The 22,696-nt window shown below is 36.8% G+C and overlaps 1 protein-coding gene across 2 annotated transcripts in view; it reads left to right on the forward strand.

Annotated features, from left to right (window-relative positions):
- Positions 1–22,454, forward strand: part of LOC111156613 (centlein) — a 288,532-nt gene extending 266,078 nt beyond the window's left edge. The window contains exons 24-26 of one of the 2 annotated variants that reach the window (XM_022517606.1): positions 7,178–7,363; positions 10,074–10,151; positions 21,090–22,454. In XM_022517606.1, coding sequence (XP_022373314.1) covers positions 7,178–7,363; positions 10,074–10,151; positions 21,090–21,191 — 366 coding nt within the window. In that variant the 3' untranslated portion in view covers positions 21,192–22,454. The remainder of the gene's footprint in view (positions 1–7,177; positions 7,364–10,073; positions 10,152–21,089) is intronic. The other variant, XM_022517607.1, reaches the window with a different exon arrangement.
- The last annotated feature ends 242 nt before the right edge of the window (positions 22,455–22,696 follow it).

Genomic DNA, 22,696 nt, shown 5'->3' on the forward strand with positions numbered 1-22,696 from the left:
GAGGAAGCAGGCTCCCCGCTGAGCAGAGAGCCCGATGTGGGGCTCGATCCCAGGACCCTGGGATCATGACCTGAGCCGAAGGCAGAGGCTTTAACCCACTGAGCCACCCAGGTGCCCCTTGTTGGTCAGTTCTAACAGTTTTTTGATAGAATGGTTAGGATTTTCTATGTATAATATCATGTTATCTACAAATAGTGACAGTTTTACTTTTCCTTTCCAATCCAGATGCCTTCTCCCCCCTAATTTCTCTGGCTGGACTTCCAATACTATGTTGAATAAAAATAACAAGAGTGGGCATTTTTGTCTTGTTCCTGAGAGGAAAAGCTTTCAGGTTTTTGCCTTTGAGTATGATCTTAGCTGTGGGCTTCTCATATATAGCCTTTATAATTTCAAGGTACATTCCTTCTATATCTGCTTTGTTGAGAGTTTTTATCATAAACAGATGTTGAATTTTGTTAAATGCTTTTTCTGCATCTGTTTAGATGATCATGTGTTTTTATCTTTTCTGTTGTTAATGTGGTATATCACATTAACGATTTGTAAATGTTGGGCCATCCTTGCATATATGGGAATAAATCCTACTTTACCATGGATGTGATCCTTTTCATGTATTGTTGAATTCAGGTTGCTGATACTTTGTTGAGGATTTTTGCTTATATGCTCATCAGGAATATTGGCCTGTAATGTGTGTGTATATGTGCTGGAGGGGATATCCTTTTGTGGTTTTGGTATCAGGGTAATACTGGCCTCATAAAATATGTTTGGAAGAATTTGACCCTCTCCTACTTTTTGAAAGAGTTTTAGAAGAATTAGTATTAATTCTTAGTCGAATGTTTGGTGGAATTCACCAGTGAAGCCATTTGGTTTTGGACTTTTGTTTGCTGGAAGGTTTTGATCACTGATTCAGTCACCTTGCTAGTAGTCAATCTGTTTAGATTTTCCATTTTGATTCAGTTCTGGTAGGTTGTATTTTTCTAGGAATTTATTAATTTCTTCTGGGTTGTCTTAACTTGTTGGCATATAATTGTTCATAGTCTCTTATGATCATTTCTATTTCTCTGGTATCAGTTGTAGCATCTCTTTCATTTCTGATTCATTTTCATCCTTTCTTTTTTTCCTGAGTCTAGCTAAAGGTTTGTCAATTCTGTTTATCTTTTCAAAAAACCAGCTCTTAGTTCCATTGATCTTTTTATTGTCTTTTTAGTTTCCATTTATGTCTTCTCTAGTCTTTGTTATTTCCTTCTTTATAGTTTCTTTGGACTTCATTTGTTTTTTGCTTTCTAATTCCTTGAGGCATAAAGTTAGGTTCTTTATTTGACACTTTTCTTGTTTCTTGAGGTAGGCATTTATCACTATGAACTTTTATTTTTATTTTAGTTTTAATTTTAGTTTTTAGAAAGCACACACAGGTGGGGAGCAGGAACAGAGGGAGAGAGAATCTCAAGCAGGCAGTGCATTGTGGAGCCTGATGCAGGGCTCAGTCTCATGACCCTAAGATCATGACTTGGTTAGAAATCAAGAGTCAGAACCTTAGCCAACTGAGCCACCCAGGTGACCCTGAACTTTCCTTTTAGAACTATATTTGCTGCATCCCATAAATTTTGGTATTACATTTCCATTTTCATTTGTCTCAAGTTATTTTTTTTTATTTCTCTTTTGATTTCTTCTTTGTCCCGTTGGTTATTCAGTAGCGTTTTGTTTAAACTTCATATATTTTTGAATTTTCCAGTTTTCGTCATGGAATTAATTTCTAGTTTCATATCATTGTGGTCAGAAAAGATGTTTGATATGATTTCAGTTCTCTTAAATTTATTAAGTTTTGTTTTATGCTCTGGCATGATGTATCTTAGAAAATGTTCCATGTGCACTTGAGAAGAATGTGCATTCTGTTGCTTTTTGGATGGAATGTTTTGCAAATATTTGTTAAATACATTTGGTAGTATGTCATTTAAGGCTAATGTTTCCTTATTGATTTTCAATAGGGATAACCTATCCATTGATATAAGTGGTGTTAAAGTCCCCTACTTTTATTATGTTACTGTCTATTTCTTCCTTTAGGTCTATTAATATTTGTCTTATATATTTAGATGTTCCGAGGTTGGGTGCATAAATATTTACAAATTATGTCCTTTTGTTAGATTAACCTTTATCATTATGTAACACACTTCTTCATCTTTTACTGCAGTCTTTGTTTAAAGTTTGTTTTATCTGATGTAAATGTAGCTACTCCAGCTCTCTTTTGGTTTCCATTTGCATAGAATATCTTTTTCCATCTCTTCATTTTCCATCTTCTTACATCTAAAGTTTGTCTCTTGGAGGAGATATGATGAGGGTAGTTTTTTCCATTCAGTCAAACTAGTCTTTTGATTGGGGAATTTAGTCTACTTACATTTAAAGTAATTATTGATAGGTATGTGGTTATTGTTATTTTGTTAATTGTTTTCTAGCTGGTTTTGTAGTTCCTTTCTTGCTTACTTTCTTTGTGGTTTCATGATTTTCTTCATATATAAGGCATACTTATACTCTTTTCTCTTTATCTTTTGTGTATTTACTGTAGCTGTTTTTTCTTGCGCTTACATGAGTCTTACATATAAGAGTTTATAACAGTCTGTTTTATTTTGGTAACAACTTACGTTTGATCCCATTATAAAGGGTAACATTTTTATTCTCAGTCCATGTTTTGTTTTTGATGCCACGTTTTACGTCTTTTTATCTTTGTACCCCTTAACTAATTTTTGTAATAATAGCTATTTTTACTACTTTTGTTTTGTAACATTCATACTAGCTTTGTAAATAACTAATCTTTGTAAGTAACTTATCTGTGGTTTTGATTTGCATTTCTTAGGTGAGACATAATTCTTTATGTAGATAATCCTAAAGATTTATAAAACAGCTAGTAATATTAACAAGAGAGTTTAACCATTTCATGCAATATAAGGTCAAAGTACAAAAATCAAATGATTTTTATGTATTAGCAATAAACAGAAAATGAAAAAGAAAATTTTCAACTTACAATAGTATTAAACAAGTTCTTTAAATAAATTCAATACCAAATGTTGGAATGAATGTGGAGAATGGAGAATTTTCATCTACTGTTGGTGGTGCAAGATTTGGTGGAAAGCTCTAAAAGTTCTAATAAATAAAACATTCACCTACCATATGACTCAGCAATTCTACTTCTACATATTTACCCAAGAGAAATGAAAACATATGTGTACAAACATACAGACAAATATGTACAGCAAAATTTATAGCAATTTTATTCATAATAGTCAAGAACTTGAAATATTAGGGGAAAATGCATTTTGGAAAATTCTCTCTTGATTTTAGAGGGGTAAAATCATCATTACCTCACCTCTGTCCCTTGGAATCATGCAGCAGACAAGAATGAGAAACAAAAATTCAGCTCCTTTTGACAGTCAATATAGATCAGAACTAAAACTCTGTATTTCAGAATACATGGAAGAACTGAAAAAGAGGTAAGATTGGTGAAAGCATGCAAAGGACACAGAAATAAGACACCATGTAAAGAAGTCTTAGGTCCTCCAGACCTCTGAAAGATCAAGACCTCTTAAAAGGTGGAAGTTCACAAGAGGTACAAATCCAATATCCACTATTTGCAACAGTGGAACAGGTCTACAGTGGTTTGTGATAGCCGTCCTAGAACTGGTTTGTTTCCATAAGGAAATAGGGCTTAATGAAAAATAGCAGAGACAAGGAATATCTGAAGGAGCCCGCTTGTCTCATAGTAGCCAAGAAAAGAGATTCCTTACATTGTGAAACAAAACAAAAGGCAAGCAAATCATAACAAAAATAACCTGGCAAATGGAATTCATCAAAAAAAAAAAATTAAAGTAGTATGTAAAATTTCACTAGCCTGGAACATACCACAGGACTTTCTTCTGTGTAACTTCCTATAATTAGATGATCTAGGAAAAAATCTTCTCCTTCAAAAATGAGTCCAGAGAAATGAACCAACACAGTATCTATGCAAATGTACTAGAGTAAGAATGGAGAAAGACAGAAAAAGTAAGTGGCAGGAAAATAAGTCTCACCACAGATAAGTTGCCACAGAGCAGCTGAAAATGTTGAGTATAAATTTGAAATATTAATGAAATAATTTCCTCTAAAAAGCCCATGTTTAAGGTGGAATTAAATGTAAGAATTTGGGGAAAAGATGCTGAGACATAGGAGCAGATGGAAGCAAGATAGCAGGCAAAGCAGGGAAGTAAAAGAAAAGAAATTATCTCATGAAATACATATATTGCTGGTCTCATATAAATGTGTATGTGTCAACAATTACAGTTTGGGTGTGGAAGAAATTGCCTAGGAAGAGGCATCAGAGAAAATTCTAGAGTATGAAGACTTTGTGTATCTTGAGCAGGGTGATGGCTGTATACATTGTCAAAGCTCATTAAACTAAACCCTTAAAATGTGTGCACTATTTCATTTATAATTTTGCCTCAGTTAAAAAATAAAGCATATTAGGGGGAAAAGGATTTATGAAGCAAGTGACAAAGATTCAACATGTGTATAATTGGAGTCTTCAAGGAACAAAACAAATAATGGAGCAGAACAGATATTGAACCTATAATTCAACAATAATTTCCCTCCAACAAATAAATAAGCTGGCAAGAACAATAAGCTAGAAAGAGAAAACTTAAAAATGATCCTAAGAAACACAAATAAGGAGTTAACGGGAAGGGAACACCATGGTCTTCAATTAGGGAGACTCAGCATGCTAAAAAGTTACCCTGACACGGATGGAATTTAACATGATTGAAATAAAATTACTGGTAAGATTTGTTTTTTAGGGGGAGGGAAACTAGACAAGGTTCACATGGAGGTTCATATGGAAACCAAACAAGCAAAAATTACCAAGAAAAACCTAAAAAAGAAGGGTAGTAAGAGGGAACTAGCCCTGCCAGATGTTAACATTTATTATAAAGCCTTACTAGTTTAAATAAGTTATAAAGCTTCATTAATAAAAGAGAGATGGGACAAAAGAGAAAGTCGAGACACTGACCTAAACACATATGAGACAAGTGGGAGAAAGGTGAACTTTATTTCTTTTTTTTAAAGATTTATTTTATTTAAGAGAGACAGAGAGAGTGGGGCCAGGAGAGACAGAAAGAGACGGAGAAAGAGTCTTTTTTTTTTTTTTAAGAATTTATTTATTTATTTGACAGACAGAGATCACAAGTAGGCATAGAGGCAGGCAGAGAGAGAGGAGGAAGCAGGCTCCCTGCAGAGCAGAGAGCCCGATGCGGGACTTGATCCCAGAACCCTGAGATCATGACCTGAGCCAAAGGCAGAGACTTAACCCACTGAGCCCCCAGGTGCCCCAGGGAGGGAGAGTCTTAAGCAGACTGTGTGCTGGGTCTGGAGCCCATGCAGGGCTTGATATCACAATGATAAAGGCATGACCTGAGCTGAAGCCAAGAGTCAGACATTTAACTGACTGTGCCACCCAGGCACCCTAGTTGAACTTTTTAATAAGTGGTTGTAGGATGACTGATTTTATGTAATAATTTCTAATTGATGACAAATGGGTAAAAAACATATAAAAATGAAAAATAAAATCTTACAAGTAACAGAAAAGAATTATGGTGAGAAAATGCATTTATATATATCTCTTTGTGGAGAATGCTTTTTGAAGTATCACACAAAATTCAAAAGTGAGAATGAAAGGAAAATCATCATTGGATATTAAAAGCATAAGAAATAGTTTTTCCAGGATGCCTCAGTTGGTTAAGCATCTGCCTTCCGTTTAGGTCATGCTCCCACAGTCCTGGGATTGAGTCCCTTATTAGGTTCCTTGCTCGGCAGGAAAACTGCTTCTCACTCTGCCTGCCGTTCCCCCTGCTTGTGTGCTCTCTCTGTCTCTGACAAATAAATAATAAATGCAATCTTTTTTTAAAAAAATATTTTTTCCTTAGCATGAAACACTAATTACTGTGGAAAGAAAATACAAAGTATGAAAAAATTTGGATAGGCACAGTAGACAAATGTAATATCCAAATATGTAAACAACTCCTATAAATCGCTAAGAAAAACAGAAAAAAAATGACCAGAGAAATGTAATTATCTCTTAAGGCTGATGTTCGACCTTTTTTTTTTAATCAGAGAAATGAAATTTAAAAATACAGTGGGAAAACAAACTAGTGAAATCCTAGATTGGTGTTTTGCTAATGGTGTGGAGATACAGGTTCTTTCACATGTTCTTTGTGGAGGTGTATCTTGGGATCATCTTGGAGAGGGAAAAGATTAAGTAACAGCTTTCAAAATTAGAATTAGACAAATTCTTTCATCCAGCAATTTCACTTCTAGAGATATATCCTAGAGATGCAAAATGTATACTTGATTTATTGTTATTTATTGCAACATTGCTTGAGCTGGCAAAAGACCAAAAAATAACCCAAACATTTAGCTAACCCGTTCTCTGATCACAAAGCCAGGCATCGAGGTCCAGAGCTCTGTCCACCCAGAGTAAGAGATGTCCTTTCCTTATGCATGTGTTGGTATGATATGGACCAGCATTGATTCATGTCTTAAAGGCTTTTGTGAAGCAGTCCTAGGTTTTTAATTTATTAAAATCTTTATTGTTGTCTTGCCCACACATAATTTAATTACACATTTACCCAACTTGTCTTTATCAAGTCCTTGCAAAGTCCTTTCTGGGGGAAAAAAAAAGTCCTTTCTGATCCAGTCTTAATAAAATAGAAACAACTCTCTTCCTGCAGCAGTTTTTCCTCAGCTTATGGAATAAGTAAATTAATCATGTAATTAACCTATTAAAATGAATATACACACATTTAAGAATAAACAGGAATGACAGTTGGCATCAGCTCAGTGGGCTGGAGTGGTTGTGCTCTGGCACGATGGAAAGTAGCCTGCCTGCTTCAAGCATTCACCAAGCAGGGGATCAGTTGGTAAATCTGAAAGAGGGATTGGAGAGTTTGGTTAATCCAGCAAGTTAGTTAAGTATGCATTTAAGAGAACTTTTATTACATACAGACAATAAGTAAAGAGCAATCTACTATGTTCCAAAATAAATAAAATCCAAGTAATCCTAATAAGCCATGATTTGCTGGTATCTTCGCATTTTTGTATTGTGACTGCTTTGTCTTCATTTATGACTTCCATATGAGCCCACATTCTTTCTAACGTGTTGCAGGCTTTGGTCAAAGAGTTACAAAGTGATGTCCATGAGATAAGGCAACAAATTAGAGAGTTTCAAAAAATGCGAAAAAACAGAGATGCTCGCAAAACCTCAACCCATAAAGCCCAGACCTTGGCAGCTTCGATCCTGAACATTTCACGGTCAGATCTAGAGGAAATAATGGATACAGAAGATGAAATGGTAACATCATTTAAATATTTTTAACCCATCAAATTTAAACACTTTTATTTGTTTTATAATTCTTAGAGTTTCATCTTCAAGATAATATTAATGAAGGTCAGCATAGTAACATGCCTGTGAAAGTTAAATTGTGGCTATTGACCAACTCAGAAAATATTTAGAGAAAATTCACTGTATTATACAGAAATAAGCCAGTACATAAAAGTTTCAGAACAGCATGTTGGGGGGCACCTGGGTGGCTCAGTGGGTTAAAGCCTCTGCCTTCGGCTCAGGTCACGATCCCAGGGTCCTGGGATCAAGCCCCACATCGGGCTCTCTGCTCAGCAGGGAGCCTGCTTCCCCCTCTCTCTGTGCCTGCCTCTCTGCCTACTTGTGATCTCTGTCTGTCAAATAAATAGGCAAATCTTTAAAAAAAAAAAAAAAAACACAGCATGTTGGTTATTCAGATCAGTTATTCAAGTCATTTCCTGTCTCTTCTATTTTTTAAATTTAGTTAATCATACATCTTATAAGCTAGTATTTTTAATTAAGCCAATTTGAATGGATTTGAAGACTTTTCCTCCTGTACGAGCAAAAGTAGTACATATATTGGCTTTCCTAGCTAAATTAAAAATTATTGCTGATCAAGTTAAAGAAAAAAATATATTTATGCATTTAAGTTGGGTGAAGTACTCCTGTCTGAGTGAATTTATATACATGTCAATCTGGGTCTTCAGTGACAGTTCTGTTCTCCTGGGGAGGCCATTGCATTTTACACATAGTCATGACCTCTTAGATAACAGAAGCTTATCCTGTGTCCAGTCTTCTGTGAAACCTGAAGGCGATACTCACTCCTTTTCTCCTAATAAGTCTCTGGACTTTGACACATGAATATTAGATTTGGTTGTTTGGAAACAATAAAGAGATGATGGCACTATGAATAAGTAAAATGATAGACTTAAATGTTTGTATGAGAACATCCTCCAGCCCCCCATCAGCCTCTCAAAAAACTTGTAAAGAAAATAATGAAAACAGAAAAACTTCTGGAGTAGAGCAGATCTACGATTTGCCAAGGTTTTAAAACTGCCAAGAATTCTTAGAAAAGAGGTCAAAGGAATCTTACAGAGATGATTTTCATCCCGTGGGTGAATAGGATAGTGAACTCTCCGTTTTCCTATTTTTGGCACCCCAGCCAATGCCTGTGACTTTCTACACTTTGAATTCACTTTGTAAATTCTGAATTCTGAAGTACAAGAGCATTATCAAATATATCAGTATCAGATATAAGACACACAGGAAATGATTGTATCTCTGGCAAGGATGTTAACTATATCTTGCTATAGACATTAAATTAAAATGTCTTGATTGATAGTGAGAGTCCTAACAAAAAATTAAGATTGAGTCCTCACATTTCCCTAAGAGTTTTAAAACAAGTAGATGACCCAAATTCCTCATGTGTGTATCTGTGTGGGTTTGTGTACACATGTGTGGGCACAAATACAGATACATATTCTGAAAGACAGGCCTATCAACTTTGTGTGGTCTCAAAAGATGCCTTCTCTGGGCTTTCAGATTAGCAAAGAGCACTCTCTCTCTGAATAGAAAAACGTTGTCCATTTTGGGTATATGAATTAGAAGATCTCTCTTCATAGTCCGAAAGAGTAGCTGGCACATTTCTGTGAAGAAAGGGCATCTCAGCCTCTGGGTAGATATATTCTAGAGTTGGAACATACAGCACTGTGAAATGCATACCGCACAGCCTTCAGGGGACATCCTCCTGGAAGAGAAAGGACACCAGTAGAAATCACAGTATTCTGAGAAGGATCCATGGACCTTGATACATTTACTAAATTTAATTGTAGATCAGAGCTTAATAAAATCCCTGCATCTTTTCAGAGGTCTAGAGAGTTGACTGGACTTGTCCAAGCAGAGCCCAAACTACCTTACATTCTTTAAACCACATTGAACTCTAGTGAATTAGTATAAAAACTGTGATAACCTATGCAAAGTGCCTCCCCAGATACTTGGCCTCCAGTAAATTTCAGCAAATGTTCGTTTCCTAAACCTGTCCTTTTTTGAGAAGTCTACCTTTTTGTTAGCTGAATCATGATTTGAACTGAATAATCTACTGCACTTATGAATACATATAAATACTTTACCTTGATCATTGGTGGGTTGAAAATATTTAGGGGCTTACAACACTTGAAGTAGAAATGTCCCTTACCTATCAGTTAACTATTGGATGTTTACAATAAACAAGCATTTAAAAACACTGGAGCCACGCCATGTCCTATTTTGTTTGCAGTTGTAACAGTTACTCCTTAATTATCTATTGAGAGGTCAGATTTCTTAATTAATATAAGGTTTATGTAATCTTACAAGAGTCACTTGTAAATGATTCTTTCATACAGCTTTGTCTTATTTTTCACTTTATTTTAATCGCTTTCACTGCCACCTCTGTCCCTACCTTGAGCTCCACTGTGAAGACAGAAATAAAATATTCCTGAATTGTATTGTGAAATACAGAAATACAGCTTTATCTTCCACATGTCAGTATTTATAAATTAAATATTAAGAGGACAGATTTGTGTATTCCCTACTTTGGAAGGACAGGCTGGTCTTTACGGAACCCTATTCTACCAGTATCTTTTTAAATTTATTCAGTATCTAACAGTATGATCAAGTTCATGTAAATGGAATTAACATGGGTCTTTTGATTTTCTTCCTTTAGGACCTAGAAAGGACAAGGATAGATGCTGAAAATGACCGAGAATGGCTGTTGTACATTCAGAAACTTCTTGAAGGACAGGTATTTTATTTTTCTGCTTCATCTCCAAAAACTACTTTAAAAAAAAATATTCCAAGCCTTACACTTTTACTCTATGTCTAACTTTTTGTAAACACTTACCACATCATTGACTTCTGTTAGGTAAAGAAGTATTCCAATAGGTAGACAGGAAAGTTAACCCTCTATTTGTACTTTTGGACTTAACAAATGAAACAAATGCCTTGGGAAGGGCCAACACAGGTCTTAGCAAATGCATTAATTAAATTATTGAGTCAACCTGTAGGCCTGCTACACTGAAAAGGATCTATTCTCTCAGCCCTCTTAGGAGCAGAGATTCTTTATTATGTGTCTTTAAAGTTGGTGGTTGATATGGACAACTGAGGAGTTCATGGGTTTCGGTGACCTTTTACTATGGACCTGTTTCCAGTCAATTCATGTTTTCCTCACAGCCAGACAACTGTTTATTACTGTGTCTTCCCGCATTCTCTACAATATTTTCTACTGAGACCTCGAGCAGCTTGTTAGTGGGAAGTAAATATTGATTTGGCATCCTGTCAATGCAGAAAGAATGAAAAAATTTCCACCAGAGGCCCCTCAAACATTTTCCTATCGACATTTTCTGGGCCGAGTGGAAAGCTGCATAGAGGATGACAAGGCCAAGACGAGCTGAAATCCCTGCGGGGTCCATTGAGACTGCTGCTGTGACCTGTGTGATACTTTTTCTTTCCTTTCAAGTATTTTTTTAATACACATAGAGTCTGCTGGGATGTGCCCCTCTTGTAAGTGATCAAGGGCAGTTTATTGGCAGGTGAGAGCCCAGCCTTTCTAGTCGTAGCCAGCTTTTGTGTTGACATCACCAACAGCACGTAATGTATTCAAAAACTCTTTCATTTACAGTTCTTATTGCTCAGCCTAATTGTGTCTTTTTGAAAAGAACCAAGAATTAAGAGCTAAAACGTGTTTTAGAGCCAAGAAAAAAAAAAAATCTTGACTGTCCCATAAGTTTTGGAAAGTCATCGTAAATGTTTCTGTGTCAAGATTAAAAATAAAGGCAGATTTAAATGCTGTTATTTTACATTTACATTAAGAAAGAACAGTATCTGTCCTTTTGGAAAAATCAAGGATAAGTCAAATCATATCTGAGCTACTGATATTCTTAGTATCAGTCTTATATAGTTTTGAAACATCTGGAATCGCTTCAATAATAATAGAAGGTGATCGGCAGTCTTTGGTGTACAGTTATTCAAGCGCAGACATGTGGGCACTGGACAGAGTCTTATGTGGTGACAACTTACTTTTGAGAAGAAAGGCCATTTCTTAATTATGTTGCACGCCCCACGCCCAGCCCAATGCTGGGCACATCAAAGGAGTTTAGTAATGATTGTGTCGGGTTGTATTTTTAAGCTTGAAAATGATAAAAATAAACTTACAAATGAATTTTTTTTAATGTTCAGCTTGTAAGCATGACCCTCTAATCTGGAACTTCTGTCATCAGTTACAACCATAAAAATAATAGATCCACAGGTGTACATCTTTATTAAATTCTACGAAAGCGCTCTTGACCCCAGCGCTGATTTTGTCTGATGCACCTGTGCCGATGTGCGTGCACACATTCTGCGTTGTCTGGGTGTGTGCCTGCTTTCTTTAGTTAGTGCAAAAAAAAAAAAATTCCTGCTGAAAATGGTATCAGATCACTTCATACTGCAGTTTGATGTAGTGCCTTTTTGTGCCACTGAGCCTGGACTCGGGAATATAATTGCCTGGCAGTATTGATTTAATTGCCTGGGTTTATTTGTGGACTCCTAATTATTGACTGGAGGTAAATTTAATGGAGCGGCCTTTATGAACACTGGGAAAGCTCTGCTGTTGCTGTTCTACATAATGAACTGCGTCGTGTGCCTTTAGATCATTTTTCAAGCTAATTTTATTCCACTGTGACAGTATGAAAACATTTAAAAAGTCAAAGACTTTTTATTTTTATTACTGACATAGGTGGTTTTGCTGATGTCTTTGAATTTTGTGAAAAAAAATAGGGACTTCATTGGCTGCACTTGGATGTCACTTCATAATTACACCCAAGAGAAAAATCTAGAAGATAGAAAACATCTCTCTCTCTCTCTTTTTTTTTTTTTTAGCCTACTTTTCTTCTCTCTCGGTTCCAGCAATTATATTTGTCCTGAATTGTAGAGAAGGTTTTCTTTGTGCACCAATTTTGTGAGAGGCTAGGTGATGCTCTCAGGATCACGTGGCCAGAAGGGTGTGTGTTCCCTCCTGCGTCCATTGAGTAAGACATACGGTTCTGTGTATCTGGGTTACAGGATTGTTAGGCCGTGGAATAGTAGAGCACATTTCCTTCAAAAACGAGTTAATTCAATATTGATACTTGGTTATTAAAATATTTTGAGGATAAAATGTCGGAAAACCTCTCTTTTACGTCCTCCCTCTGTGTTGGGTGCTGTATGTAAGGGAATTCACAGGTCTTAGGAGTCCATCTGGCCCTGTGGTTTTAGCTTTGGTTTAAGGATTGGGCCACAAAATTATTTTCTTGCAAAGTAATTTTTCTCAGCAATCACTGGATGAAAATTTGTATTTATAAAATATTTACCACAGAATAAAAAGCCGTGTGGCAGCATGGGACCCCAGGGTAAGAGTGTAATACCTACTGCTGTGTTAGCCAGATTCCCTGAGAACCAAAATGTCTAAAACCTTAACCCTTTTCTATATTTCATACAGAATGCAAGTATATGTCCTCATTCCTTCAAGTGGTCCTGATACTGTTGGTAACTTTATATATTTAATCTTTATCTGCACCCAACCTTCATCCCACGGATAGCTAACAATAAAAATTACACTTAAAAAAAACTTTCTAGGGACGCCTGGGTGGCTCAGTTGGTTAAGCAGCTGCCTTCGGCTCAGGTCATGATCCCAGCGTCCTGGGATCGAGTCCCACATCGGGCTCCTTGCTCAGCAGGGAGCCTGCTTCTCCCTCTGCCTCTGCCTGCCATTCTGTCTGCCTGTGCTTGCTCTCTCTCCCTCTCTCTCTCTCTCTGACAAATAAATAAATAAAATAAAATCTTTAAAAAAAAAAACTTTCTAATATCAGCTATCATTTTTTATGGCACAGCTGCCTCTTAATTTCTTTGAATATTTTTACTTGGAGTACTTCCTCTTTTTACATGGTACATTTTTAAAAAACGTATAATTTATGGCAGAGACAAACAAGTTAATGATTATAATAGGATGGGAGAGCCCTTCAAAATTGTTTTTTCTGTAGTTTAGGGAGTAGGAGGAAAAACAGAGATAGGAAAAGTAGGCTGGGACCAAACTGTGAAAGCTTTTGAGCAGGAAGGGGATATGATCAGAGTTGTGCTTTGGAACAGAAGCCTGAGATCAGCACACGGCAGGTCTGGAGGGAGAGAGACTGGGAGCAGGAAGATAGTTGAGGCAAAGGGCAATGAGGGTCTGCATGTGCCCTCGCCATAAAAAGAAAGAATGAGGTAGATGTGATCCACATTATAGTGATTGAATCAATAGCAGTAATGAGATGAGGTGAAGTCAGAAAGCAGAAGCCATAGATGGGTGAGTTTAATACCCTACATAAAGAGACAGATGATGATACCTTTAAGAGTTTAAGAAACCCAAAGACGTAGATCAGATTGGTAGGGAGGAGATGTCAGTACTGAAGCCATAGAAAATTTAGTAGATGCCTCCCATTAACAATATTCAAGGACTCACGAGCTTTCGTTAATTCAGCCTAGCCTTCTATCCGGCTCTTCTTAGTGAAATTTAACCATCTATGAAAACTTTTCAAACTTACAACTCAGCAATGAAAAGCAAAAAAACGGATTTGAATAGACATTTCTGCAAGAAGATAAATAACTAATGAGCACGTAAAAAGATGTGCAACATCATTAACCATGAGGGAAATGCAAACCCTAACCCAAAATGAGTTACTGCTTCACACCTAGTAGTAGGAAGGCTATAACAAAAGAGACAGACAATACCAAGGGTTGGTGAGCATGTGGAGAAATTAGAACCCTCACCTCATTCGTTGCTGCTAGGAATGTAAAATGATGCCACTCCTGGGAAACAGTCTGTCAGTTCTTCGGAAAGTTGAGGAGGGAGGTTATATGTCCCCGAAGTTTCATCCCCTGGGTAAGTGCCCACAATAAATGAAAACACATGTCCATACAAAAACTCCTACGTTGAACTCCTACGTTCACAAAGGCGTTACCCTTAATACCTCAAAAGAAGTGGAGGCAACCCAAAGGTATGTCAGCTGATGAGCAGATTAACAAAATGTGGCATGTGCATACATGGACTGTTTATTATTCAGCCGTAAAATGGAATGAAGGACTGATACATGCTACAACATGGAAGAACCTTATAACTGTTACACTAAGTGAAAGTAGCCGTAGACAAAAGGCCACATTTGTCTATGATTGCATTCATATGGAATGTCCAGAATGGGCAGATCTATAAAGACAGGAAGTAGAAGAGTGGTTGCCAGGGGATGGGGGGGGGGTGATGGGGAGATGGGAAGGCTGCTAATGGGTACAAGGTTTCTTTTGAGAGTGATGAAAATGTTCTGGAATGATGGTCGCACAACCTTGTGAATATACTAAAAACCAGTGAATTACATACTTTGGTGAGTTTTGCGTTATGTGAACTGTTTCTCCATTTAAAAAATGCTCTCCTTAATACTGAAAAGAGGAAAAAAAATGATTCAGTAAAAAATTCAGTAAATTTCTTATATCACATGTGCATGTCCTCCACCATTAATTAGCAGAGATTGCCTTAAATGCCTTTGAATTTGAATTTCTGTCTGTTGGCCATACTTATGAATAAATGAAATAAATTATTTTTTTTCTTATTTAATTTGCTCCTTTCAGTTGGCACAGAAGGAGATGTCCCCCTATAATACTCTGGTCAATCTTACCTTCTCACGTATCCAGACCAGGAGGGGTTTATACTCTGCCCTCTAAAAGACAACTGTTTGTTTGTTCCGCCCATTCTGATCCTCAGAATTAAATTGTCATAGAGGCCATTTAGCTTTGTTTTCAGGCCTTAAAATACCTGAAACAGCCCTTTTGAATTGGGACTTTAAAAGGCCTTGGAGGGAATCAGTGGAGATAAGAAGTGAACCAAGGAGACAGAAATTACTGCCTTCATGGAGCTTACATTTCTGGGGGTGGAAGATAATAAACAAAGAGTTAATTTGTATCAACTGCGAAATTTATTAAACAGTTAACTTGAACAAAATTATGGGTATATATATTAAAATATGTATACTTGTACAAAACAAGTAATATACACTAAAAACACAATATGGTTCTTTACTAGGATTTGTATAAAAACCTTGAGCCAGAAATGGCTGGAAAATATGTCTTGATTTCCTTTTGTTGTTGCCCTGTTCTTTGTTACTGCTAATGCTTTTTTGGATTTCCTTCAGTCCATTTTAGTCCACTTTTTGGAGATCATTTTCTTGCATTGGGACCATATCAAAAATTCCTTCTGCCTTCAGCTGTTGAGAATTTAAAATATGGAATTTAATCAGTGGTTTTTCTTTAGCTTTAAATATCCCTGTTCCTCTTAGTTGCTTCAGATCTCGCAAATGCTGAAATTTAAAACGGCTCTTTCCCCAGTGCCTCTCTGCAAAATATGCTTACCTTCGACAGAATCCTTGCACTATGGCAGTGAGAAGGGTTTTATCAATGTCCCTGGCTCTTGTAAATAGAGTACCTTCCGGCCTGAAGGTTAACTGAAAGTTTCTCCTTAGAACTCTGAACACATCTACTCTGTTGCACTTAGAACACATGCGAACACATGCATGCACATACCCACTCACCCTTGCTCACACACAGAAACCCATACAAATCAGCCACCCACACAGATTTCTCACATCTAGCTGAAATAGCCAGAGTTCAAAATTTTCCATTCAAAGCCTTCCTGGGATTTTTTTTTTTTAAACAATGTTAAACCTTCTTTCATGTTTCCAGTAAAAGCAGATATACGACGTAAAATTTAACATCTTTATTTTCAGTATGAGTCAAGCTAGATTAAAGTCAGCTTGTGTTTTAAAAGTGATATCTTCTTGGTAATAGTTTTCAAACCCAAAACAAGAATGAAATGGTGAAAATGCTCATTTGCCCCTTAGATTTAAAAAGTTACCCTTATTTCATTTTTTTTTCTTGTTACACAGAAATTTTCCTTTTTTTTTTTTTATTGTTAAGAGCACATTCCAACAAGTGCTCATGCTTTAAGTTATCTCTGTGTTTTATAGTCATGGACTTTAGGCTTTTGTTATTTTTCCAGCGTCACTCTCAAACATCTGCAACCATCACTCATATCTCAACCTTTATACAGAAACACCTCTAAATGAAACCGCAAGTCGTTAAGTGTGAGGGATAAATTTGAGATTGTGTCAGCAACATACCAGTTCCTAAAGGCAAACATCTGTAGGTGTTTACGTAAGATGAGCTGGAAGTCTGTGTGAAATCTGGGGAAATCTCTCCAGGAGAGAAATCACCTTTCGCAAGTGGTACAGCCAAGTGACTAGAAGACCTGCTTTAGGACGACACTGCACCAAGCAAAACTCAGTTGTTGTTCCAAGGTCCTCATTAAATTTCCAGATGAAGAAATCTCACATAGTATCAGCTCTTCACTATTTGTGCCATTCTGTCCAAGAGTTCAAGCTGGTGGAATCCTGCATTGACATACCCCAGGAGTATCACTTCTCCTTTGTTATGCAAGAGAAAGAAAGATCTCATGCAGGCTTTCTGGACTTGATAGTCCCTGACATAGGCCAACCCTAGGAAGCATGACTGTTGGGTTTGTTGTTTCAGATACATGTGATGGGCTAAGTGAGAAAGTTTGTGTTGGCCAGTCAGCTCACCACATCAGTCCAACTCCAAACTCTTATCAGTGTTCTTTCTGTATCCGAGGGAGTTCCCTCCAGAATGCATATCCAGAGATCTTAATTGATGCTGAACTCCCTGTGGGAAATAAACTAGCACTGAATCTAGACTCAAAGTAGCAGAAAATTCATGTCTCCCAGTCTTCTTTGTGTTTTTAAGATGTTTTGCAATTAAAAAACAGAAACAAAAAAAATAGGGCAAACAAACATGCTATGTGAATTTTTTTTTAATGATTTTATTTATCTATCTGACAGAGACTGAGAGATGGTGAGAGAAGAAAAATACTAGCAGGGAGAGTGAGAGAGGGAGAAGCAGGTTTCCTGCTGAGCAGGGAGCTCAACACTGGCCTCGATCCCAGGACCCTGGGCTCATGACCTGAGCCAAAGGCAGACACCTAAGGACTGAGCCACCCAGATGCCCCTTTAAAGCACTTTCCAAGGCATCTCATATTTAAGGACAGTCTTAACTATACCCAATCTATAGCTGTATGTTGAGAACTGATGTTCGTTTGGTAGTGTAGGATTTTGCAGAACTCTCTTGAATCACAGTGGATTAAATATGTTGCATGAGTCTTCAGGTTAACTGTAATTTATAAGATTTAAGAATTAATAATAATCTGTAAGTGACAAAAGTAATTACTCTCAGTTGACTAAAATAGCCAGTGAATTCAGAATGCCATTCTTTGTCACTCTTGGAAAACAAGAATTTTCATTAATTCATCCTAGACTAAGGAGAAGTTTTTATCTGTACAGTCTATGGAAGAAGTTTGCCAATAGGTGAATAGTGCGGACTTGTCAAGAGAGGCTATTTGTAAACCCAAGACCACTAGTACACTCATTATTTGAATATGTATTGAGTCTACTCCATGAGTAAGGAACAATTTATAAAGTAGAAGGGACATGTGCTTATAATTTTTTTATTAACAGTTACTTTCAGTTATTATGTTCATTTGAAGTGTTTTGTAATTCTGACTTTGCCTTAGACTTCCTCTCAATTTGTTTCAATTATTAATGAGCTTAATACAAAATTATATTAATTTTATATTTTACAAAATTACAGTTGATCCCTATATATTAAAAACAAAAACAAAACTTCTGAAAGATCTTGTTGAGAGCCGGCCTTATAGTTCCCAGTAAATGACAAGTCATAAAAAGCATGTACAGTGAGCACTGTGTTTAGAGGCAGAATTTCAGAATTGGTTTATAAAAAAGGAAATAGAACCGCTGAATTAAAATAAACATCTCCAACCAACATGTAAGATATATGAACTTTCATTTCATCGTATATAGACAGATAGTAACATCCTTCTGACCTATTTGCAGGGCAGATAGACATGAACATAGTGTGCGTCATGATTAAAAGATTGATTGCTTTTTTGAAATCCCTATGTGTTATCCTCCATACGAAGCTTAAAAGAAGCTAACAATCCAGTCAAACAGGATTGACAATTGTGTTTAACTGTGGGGCTTTACATTTTATTGGGAGCCTGAGGAAGAGAAGAAAGTGAGTTGTCAGTAGTAAATTAGTAAATGGACCTCTTGTTCCAGGTTGGAGGCTTCCTGGAAGACAAATTCTTGGAGATAAGATTTTTTTTTTCAAAGGAAGTGAAATTTCCGAGTGCAGGACATGTTGAAAACCGTTCAGATCACAAGATAATAAGGTTTAGGTTTTAACTTGAAAAAGTGATATGCAAATGATAAATGTCGGTCTGGTGAAAGTACCAGGTGACGTCATCACATAGGCAATTACAGAAGCGGCGTGTTTCCCAAAGTGGGTTCCATGGACTGCTGGCTCCACATGATAAATAGACCAGGAGAAAAGCATGGGCGAATGAGTCCAGAAAGAGGATGTTGCAGACACACAGTGCCTGTGTGTACCTTAAAGCCTCTAAGAAATCCTGAAATGAAGGACATTTTTAAAGTTTGGTTTGTTTCCCAAAGTTTTTGGTCAGAGAACTCTTTTTTTTCCCTGACCAGCTTTAGGAAATGAACTTTTTTGTTTCTACCAGGAAGAAAAGAGAGGTTATTCTCATCTTGTTTGTCTGCTTTTTTTTTTTTTTTTTAATTCTTATTTGTTTTAAGGTTTTATTTATTTGTTTGAGAGAGAGAGAGAACAAGTATGTGAGCCAGGGGCTGAGGGAGGAGCAGAGGGAGAAGGACAAGCAGACATCGGGCTCCATCCCACAACCCTGAGATCATGACTTGAGCCTAAATCAGGAGTTGGAAGCTTAACTGACTGAGCCATGCAGGCGCCCATTTGTTTGCTTTTTTGGTAGGAATGTGAATGGTACTGGTAGCCTTGGCCAGCATAAAAGAAAGTTGCTGATAGTTTTGTTTTGTTTTATGTATGTGCATTTCTTGAACATCTAGTATTAATGCCCTGAGAATATAAATTATCTAATTTCTAAGACTGACAGTTTTGCCAAATATAACCCTTTTCTGCATCCCAGAAGGGCAAACTGTCAAAGTAAGGATTTGCTTTTAGTATCCTTATCTTACAGAAGGAAGTCTAACGGACTTCTTCCTTGATTCTAAAATGCATTTTCCCCACATTTTTGTTTTTCTGACATTGGAATGCCAACACAGTATGTGTATATTTAATGTGGTAGGGGGTTTCCCCCCCCAGAAAAAGCTGTTTTTAAGTGAATGTGTGTATCTTCTGTTCAAGTCTATCTTCAGAACTGAAGAAATGTGATATTTTGGTATCTTATGCTTTCTTCAGTGGTAAGTTTCAAGGAAGACAATGTGTGAAGCTCCTGGCAGAGACTTAGGCTGTCCTAAGGAGAAGGTAGTTTGTTATATAGATAAGAAAGAAGTTAAACTGGAATCTTAGTTAGAAACTTGGGATCTGAGGCAATGCTATGGACTGGCTTTGGTCTCTGCTTCTTTCCTGGGCTACATAATCTGTTTTCCTGGTGTTTCACTGTCCCTGGCCAGTCTTTTCTGTTTTCCCCCAATTCAGATTCAGAAAAGAGCCATTCTGTTTGGTTTAACCAATTATAATCACCCTAGCTGAGCACAGCGAGGCACCCCCTACTGGAAGCATCAGTCTTTGCTCAGGTGCTGATGGGTGACGCTGCCAGTGCTCATCCTAGCACAAAAAAGGCCCCGATGCCACTTCCCCTTAGGAAAGGGGACAGGGCGTGACAAGCATTCTCAACTAACTTATTCAGGGGAACATAAGTAGTCTTTCCCTAGTTAACCCAAAGGACAACTCCAAGAAGTAACGTAATGAACTTCTTAATTATCAGAAACCTCTCTGTGAAACCAGAGAGCTGGACAGGAGGTGGAAGCAAGTTGGCGGAGCTGGTGAGTAATTGGAGAACAGTTTAGATTTTCTCCCACTTACAGTGCACACATGCATCGTACAAGTTGGAGTTCTCCAGGAAGCCCAGGGAAGCAGAGGGAACAATGAAACTTTACCGGAAAAGTTATATAAATTATGAAATTTAAAAATGTACTCTACATTTTATAAACTCAGCAGTTTGCAACATGTGTATTACACTTTGATATGCCAAACAAACTTTTCTACAACAACTTAATCAATGGGCATACTTTTGCCATTTTTTTTCCCTCTGAAATTTTACCCTATGACTCTCAAAGTGTTTGGCTCCCACACAGACAAGTGTATTGATAGTTCTCTCTCATTCTTTGATGACTGATGAGCATACTGTATGACTTCTCTGGGCCTGTGGGCCCTGGAGATGGCCGTAACCTGCTATTGATCAGCTGATTGAAGACAAATGGCTTCGCTGCTTGTATTGCAGATTACATCATTAACATGGTCAGTAAACCATGAATTGTTCAATAAGGCATTTATCTTTTTTCATTTTACTTCTGGTCTTTTATCATTTTTATTATAAAAGACAAAATTACCCCCACTATCCAGTAAGATCAGCTGAAAAGAGACCCAGTAGGGTACCATTATGGGTACAGAGTTGCAGATAGCTGAGTTCTTATGGTTTAGTGATACTTACTGTGTGTTTTTGAGCTGGAAAAAATATAGGGTTTTGATCATCTTTTTTTCTGTGTTTCTCTTCCAGCTTCCTTTTGCCTCCTATTTACTAGAAGCAGTACTGGAGAAAATAAATGAAAGAAAGAAACTAGTTGAAGCATATTTCACAATTATGAAAGATATTAGATGATACTACAATGAAGAACTTTTTTCCAGAAGTGAAAACTTTTTTTGCAATGTGACTGGAAAACATGCATTACCATCTGATACAGTATCTACTCCAGCTATCAATAGTCAGGTTCGATACCAAAATAAGAAGGCTTGAAACTAATTAATTGCCGAACAAGGGAAACTAATTAAGTACATAGCCATTTAAAAGGAAATAGTGTAGCATTTGATTGTTGAATACAAATATTGCCACAAATCAATGCAAACTTAAAAATGATTTTCCTTCCAGTGCAGTCAAAGAAATTAGAACAAGCTTGGACACACAAATGGGTCTGAATATAAGAAGAAAAAAGGTAAACTGAGGGTTTAATGTTTTAAGTTTTATAAAGAAATTAGAGAGTTGATATAATGTCGCTATAAAAGGCCTTCAATCAGCCAGTGAAGAGCACATTTGTATTATAAGCAAATATAAAATGGGGAACACCATTATCTTAAGGATGAGCATTTAATGAAGTAAATTGTGTGGTCCAGTTATATCTGTTCTCAATATACCAGATGATATAGGAGATACTGTATTTTCCTAGAACTATGTGGCAAAAATAAAAACATTTTTTCCTTTTCTCCCTTTCTTTTTTTAAATTCACAAGACTTGGTGTGCTCCTAGAAATTAGCAAGGGACCACAAGCTCAGTGTGTAAAATTAGATCTACCATAACTCCTACTGTGGTCAACTAATTAAAGTTAATTTCTTAAGTTTAAAGTTAAATTCTTAACAATGATGTCATCTTTTTTAGATTTCCAAATATTCTCACCCCCATTTCACCTCTTTACTATGTTCCTGCCACATGTGACTTTTTTGGGAAAGGCTCCGCTAATTCACCAAACTTCTGCCTGTATTCAGCCTTCACTCTTGCTCTTCTTTTTCTAGAATACTCTGTTCTCAACTTATCTCATGACTGGCTCATCATGACTTTTCTTATCACTTAGGATCACCTTACCTGTTCCCTGAGAGACATCTTCCTTGGCCATCATACTATTTAATTTCCTTTATCACAGAAAATTATCTATTTTACCTGTTTACTTATCTTCTTGTTAATTTCTGCCCCCCCCAGCCCCCTTTAGAATATAGGTCCCCTGAGGTTGAGGCAGTGGTTGGCAAATTATGGCCCAGAAGCCAAATCTGGACTGCCACCTGTTTTTGTGTGGCCCACAAACTAAGAATAATTTTTACATTATCAGATGGTTTAAAAGAAAAGCATATATTTTGTAGCATGTGAAAGTTATATGAAATTCAAATTTTAGTGTCCATCAATAAAGTTTTATTGGAACACAGCGATGCTCATTTATTTATGTATTGTTTATGGCTGCTTTCAAGCTACAGCAGTGCAGGTGAGTGTGAGACCCAGACCATATATGGTGGTGGGGTCACTTGGCACTACTTCTTGGCAAGCTACAAATCACAAATTCCACTCTACTGTGCTTAAAAAAATACCAGTGCATGCCCGTCATGTCAAAGTAAGAAGAGAAA

The sequence above is a fragment of the Enhydra lutris genome, unplaced genomic scaffold, assembly GCF_002288905.1.
Source record: "Enhydra lutris kenyoni isolate GAN:26980312 unplaced genomic scaffold, ASM228890v2 scaffoldscaffold47, whole genome shotgun sequence".
NCBI classification, from domain to species: Eukaryota; Metazoa; Chordata; class Mammalia; order Carnivora; family Mustelidae; genus Enhydra; species Enhydra lutris.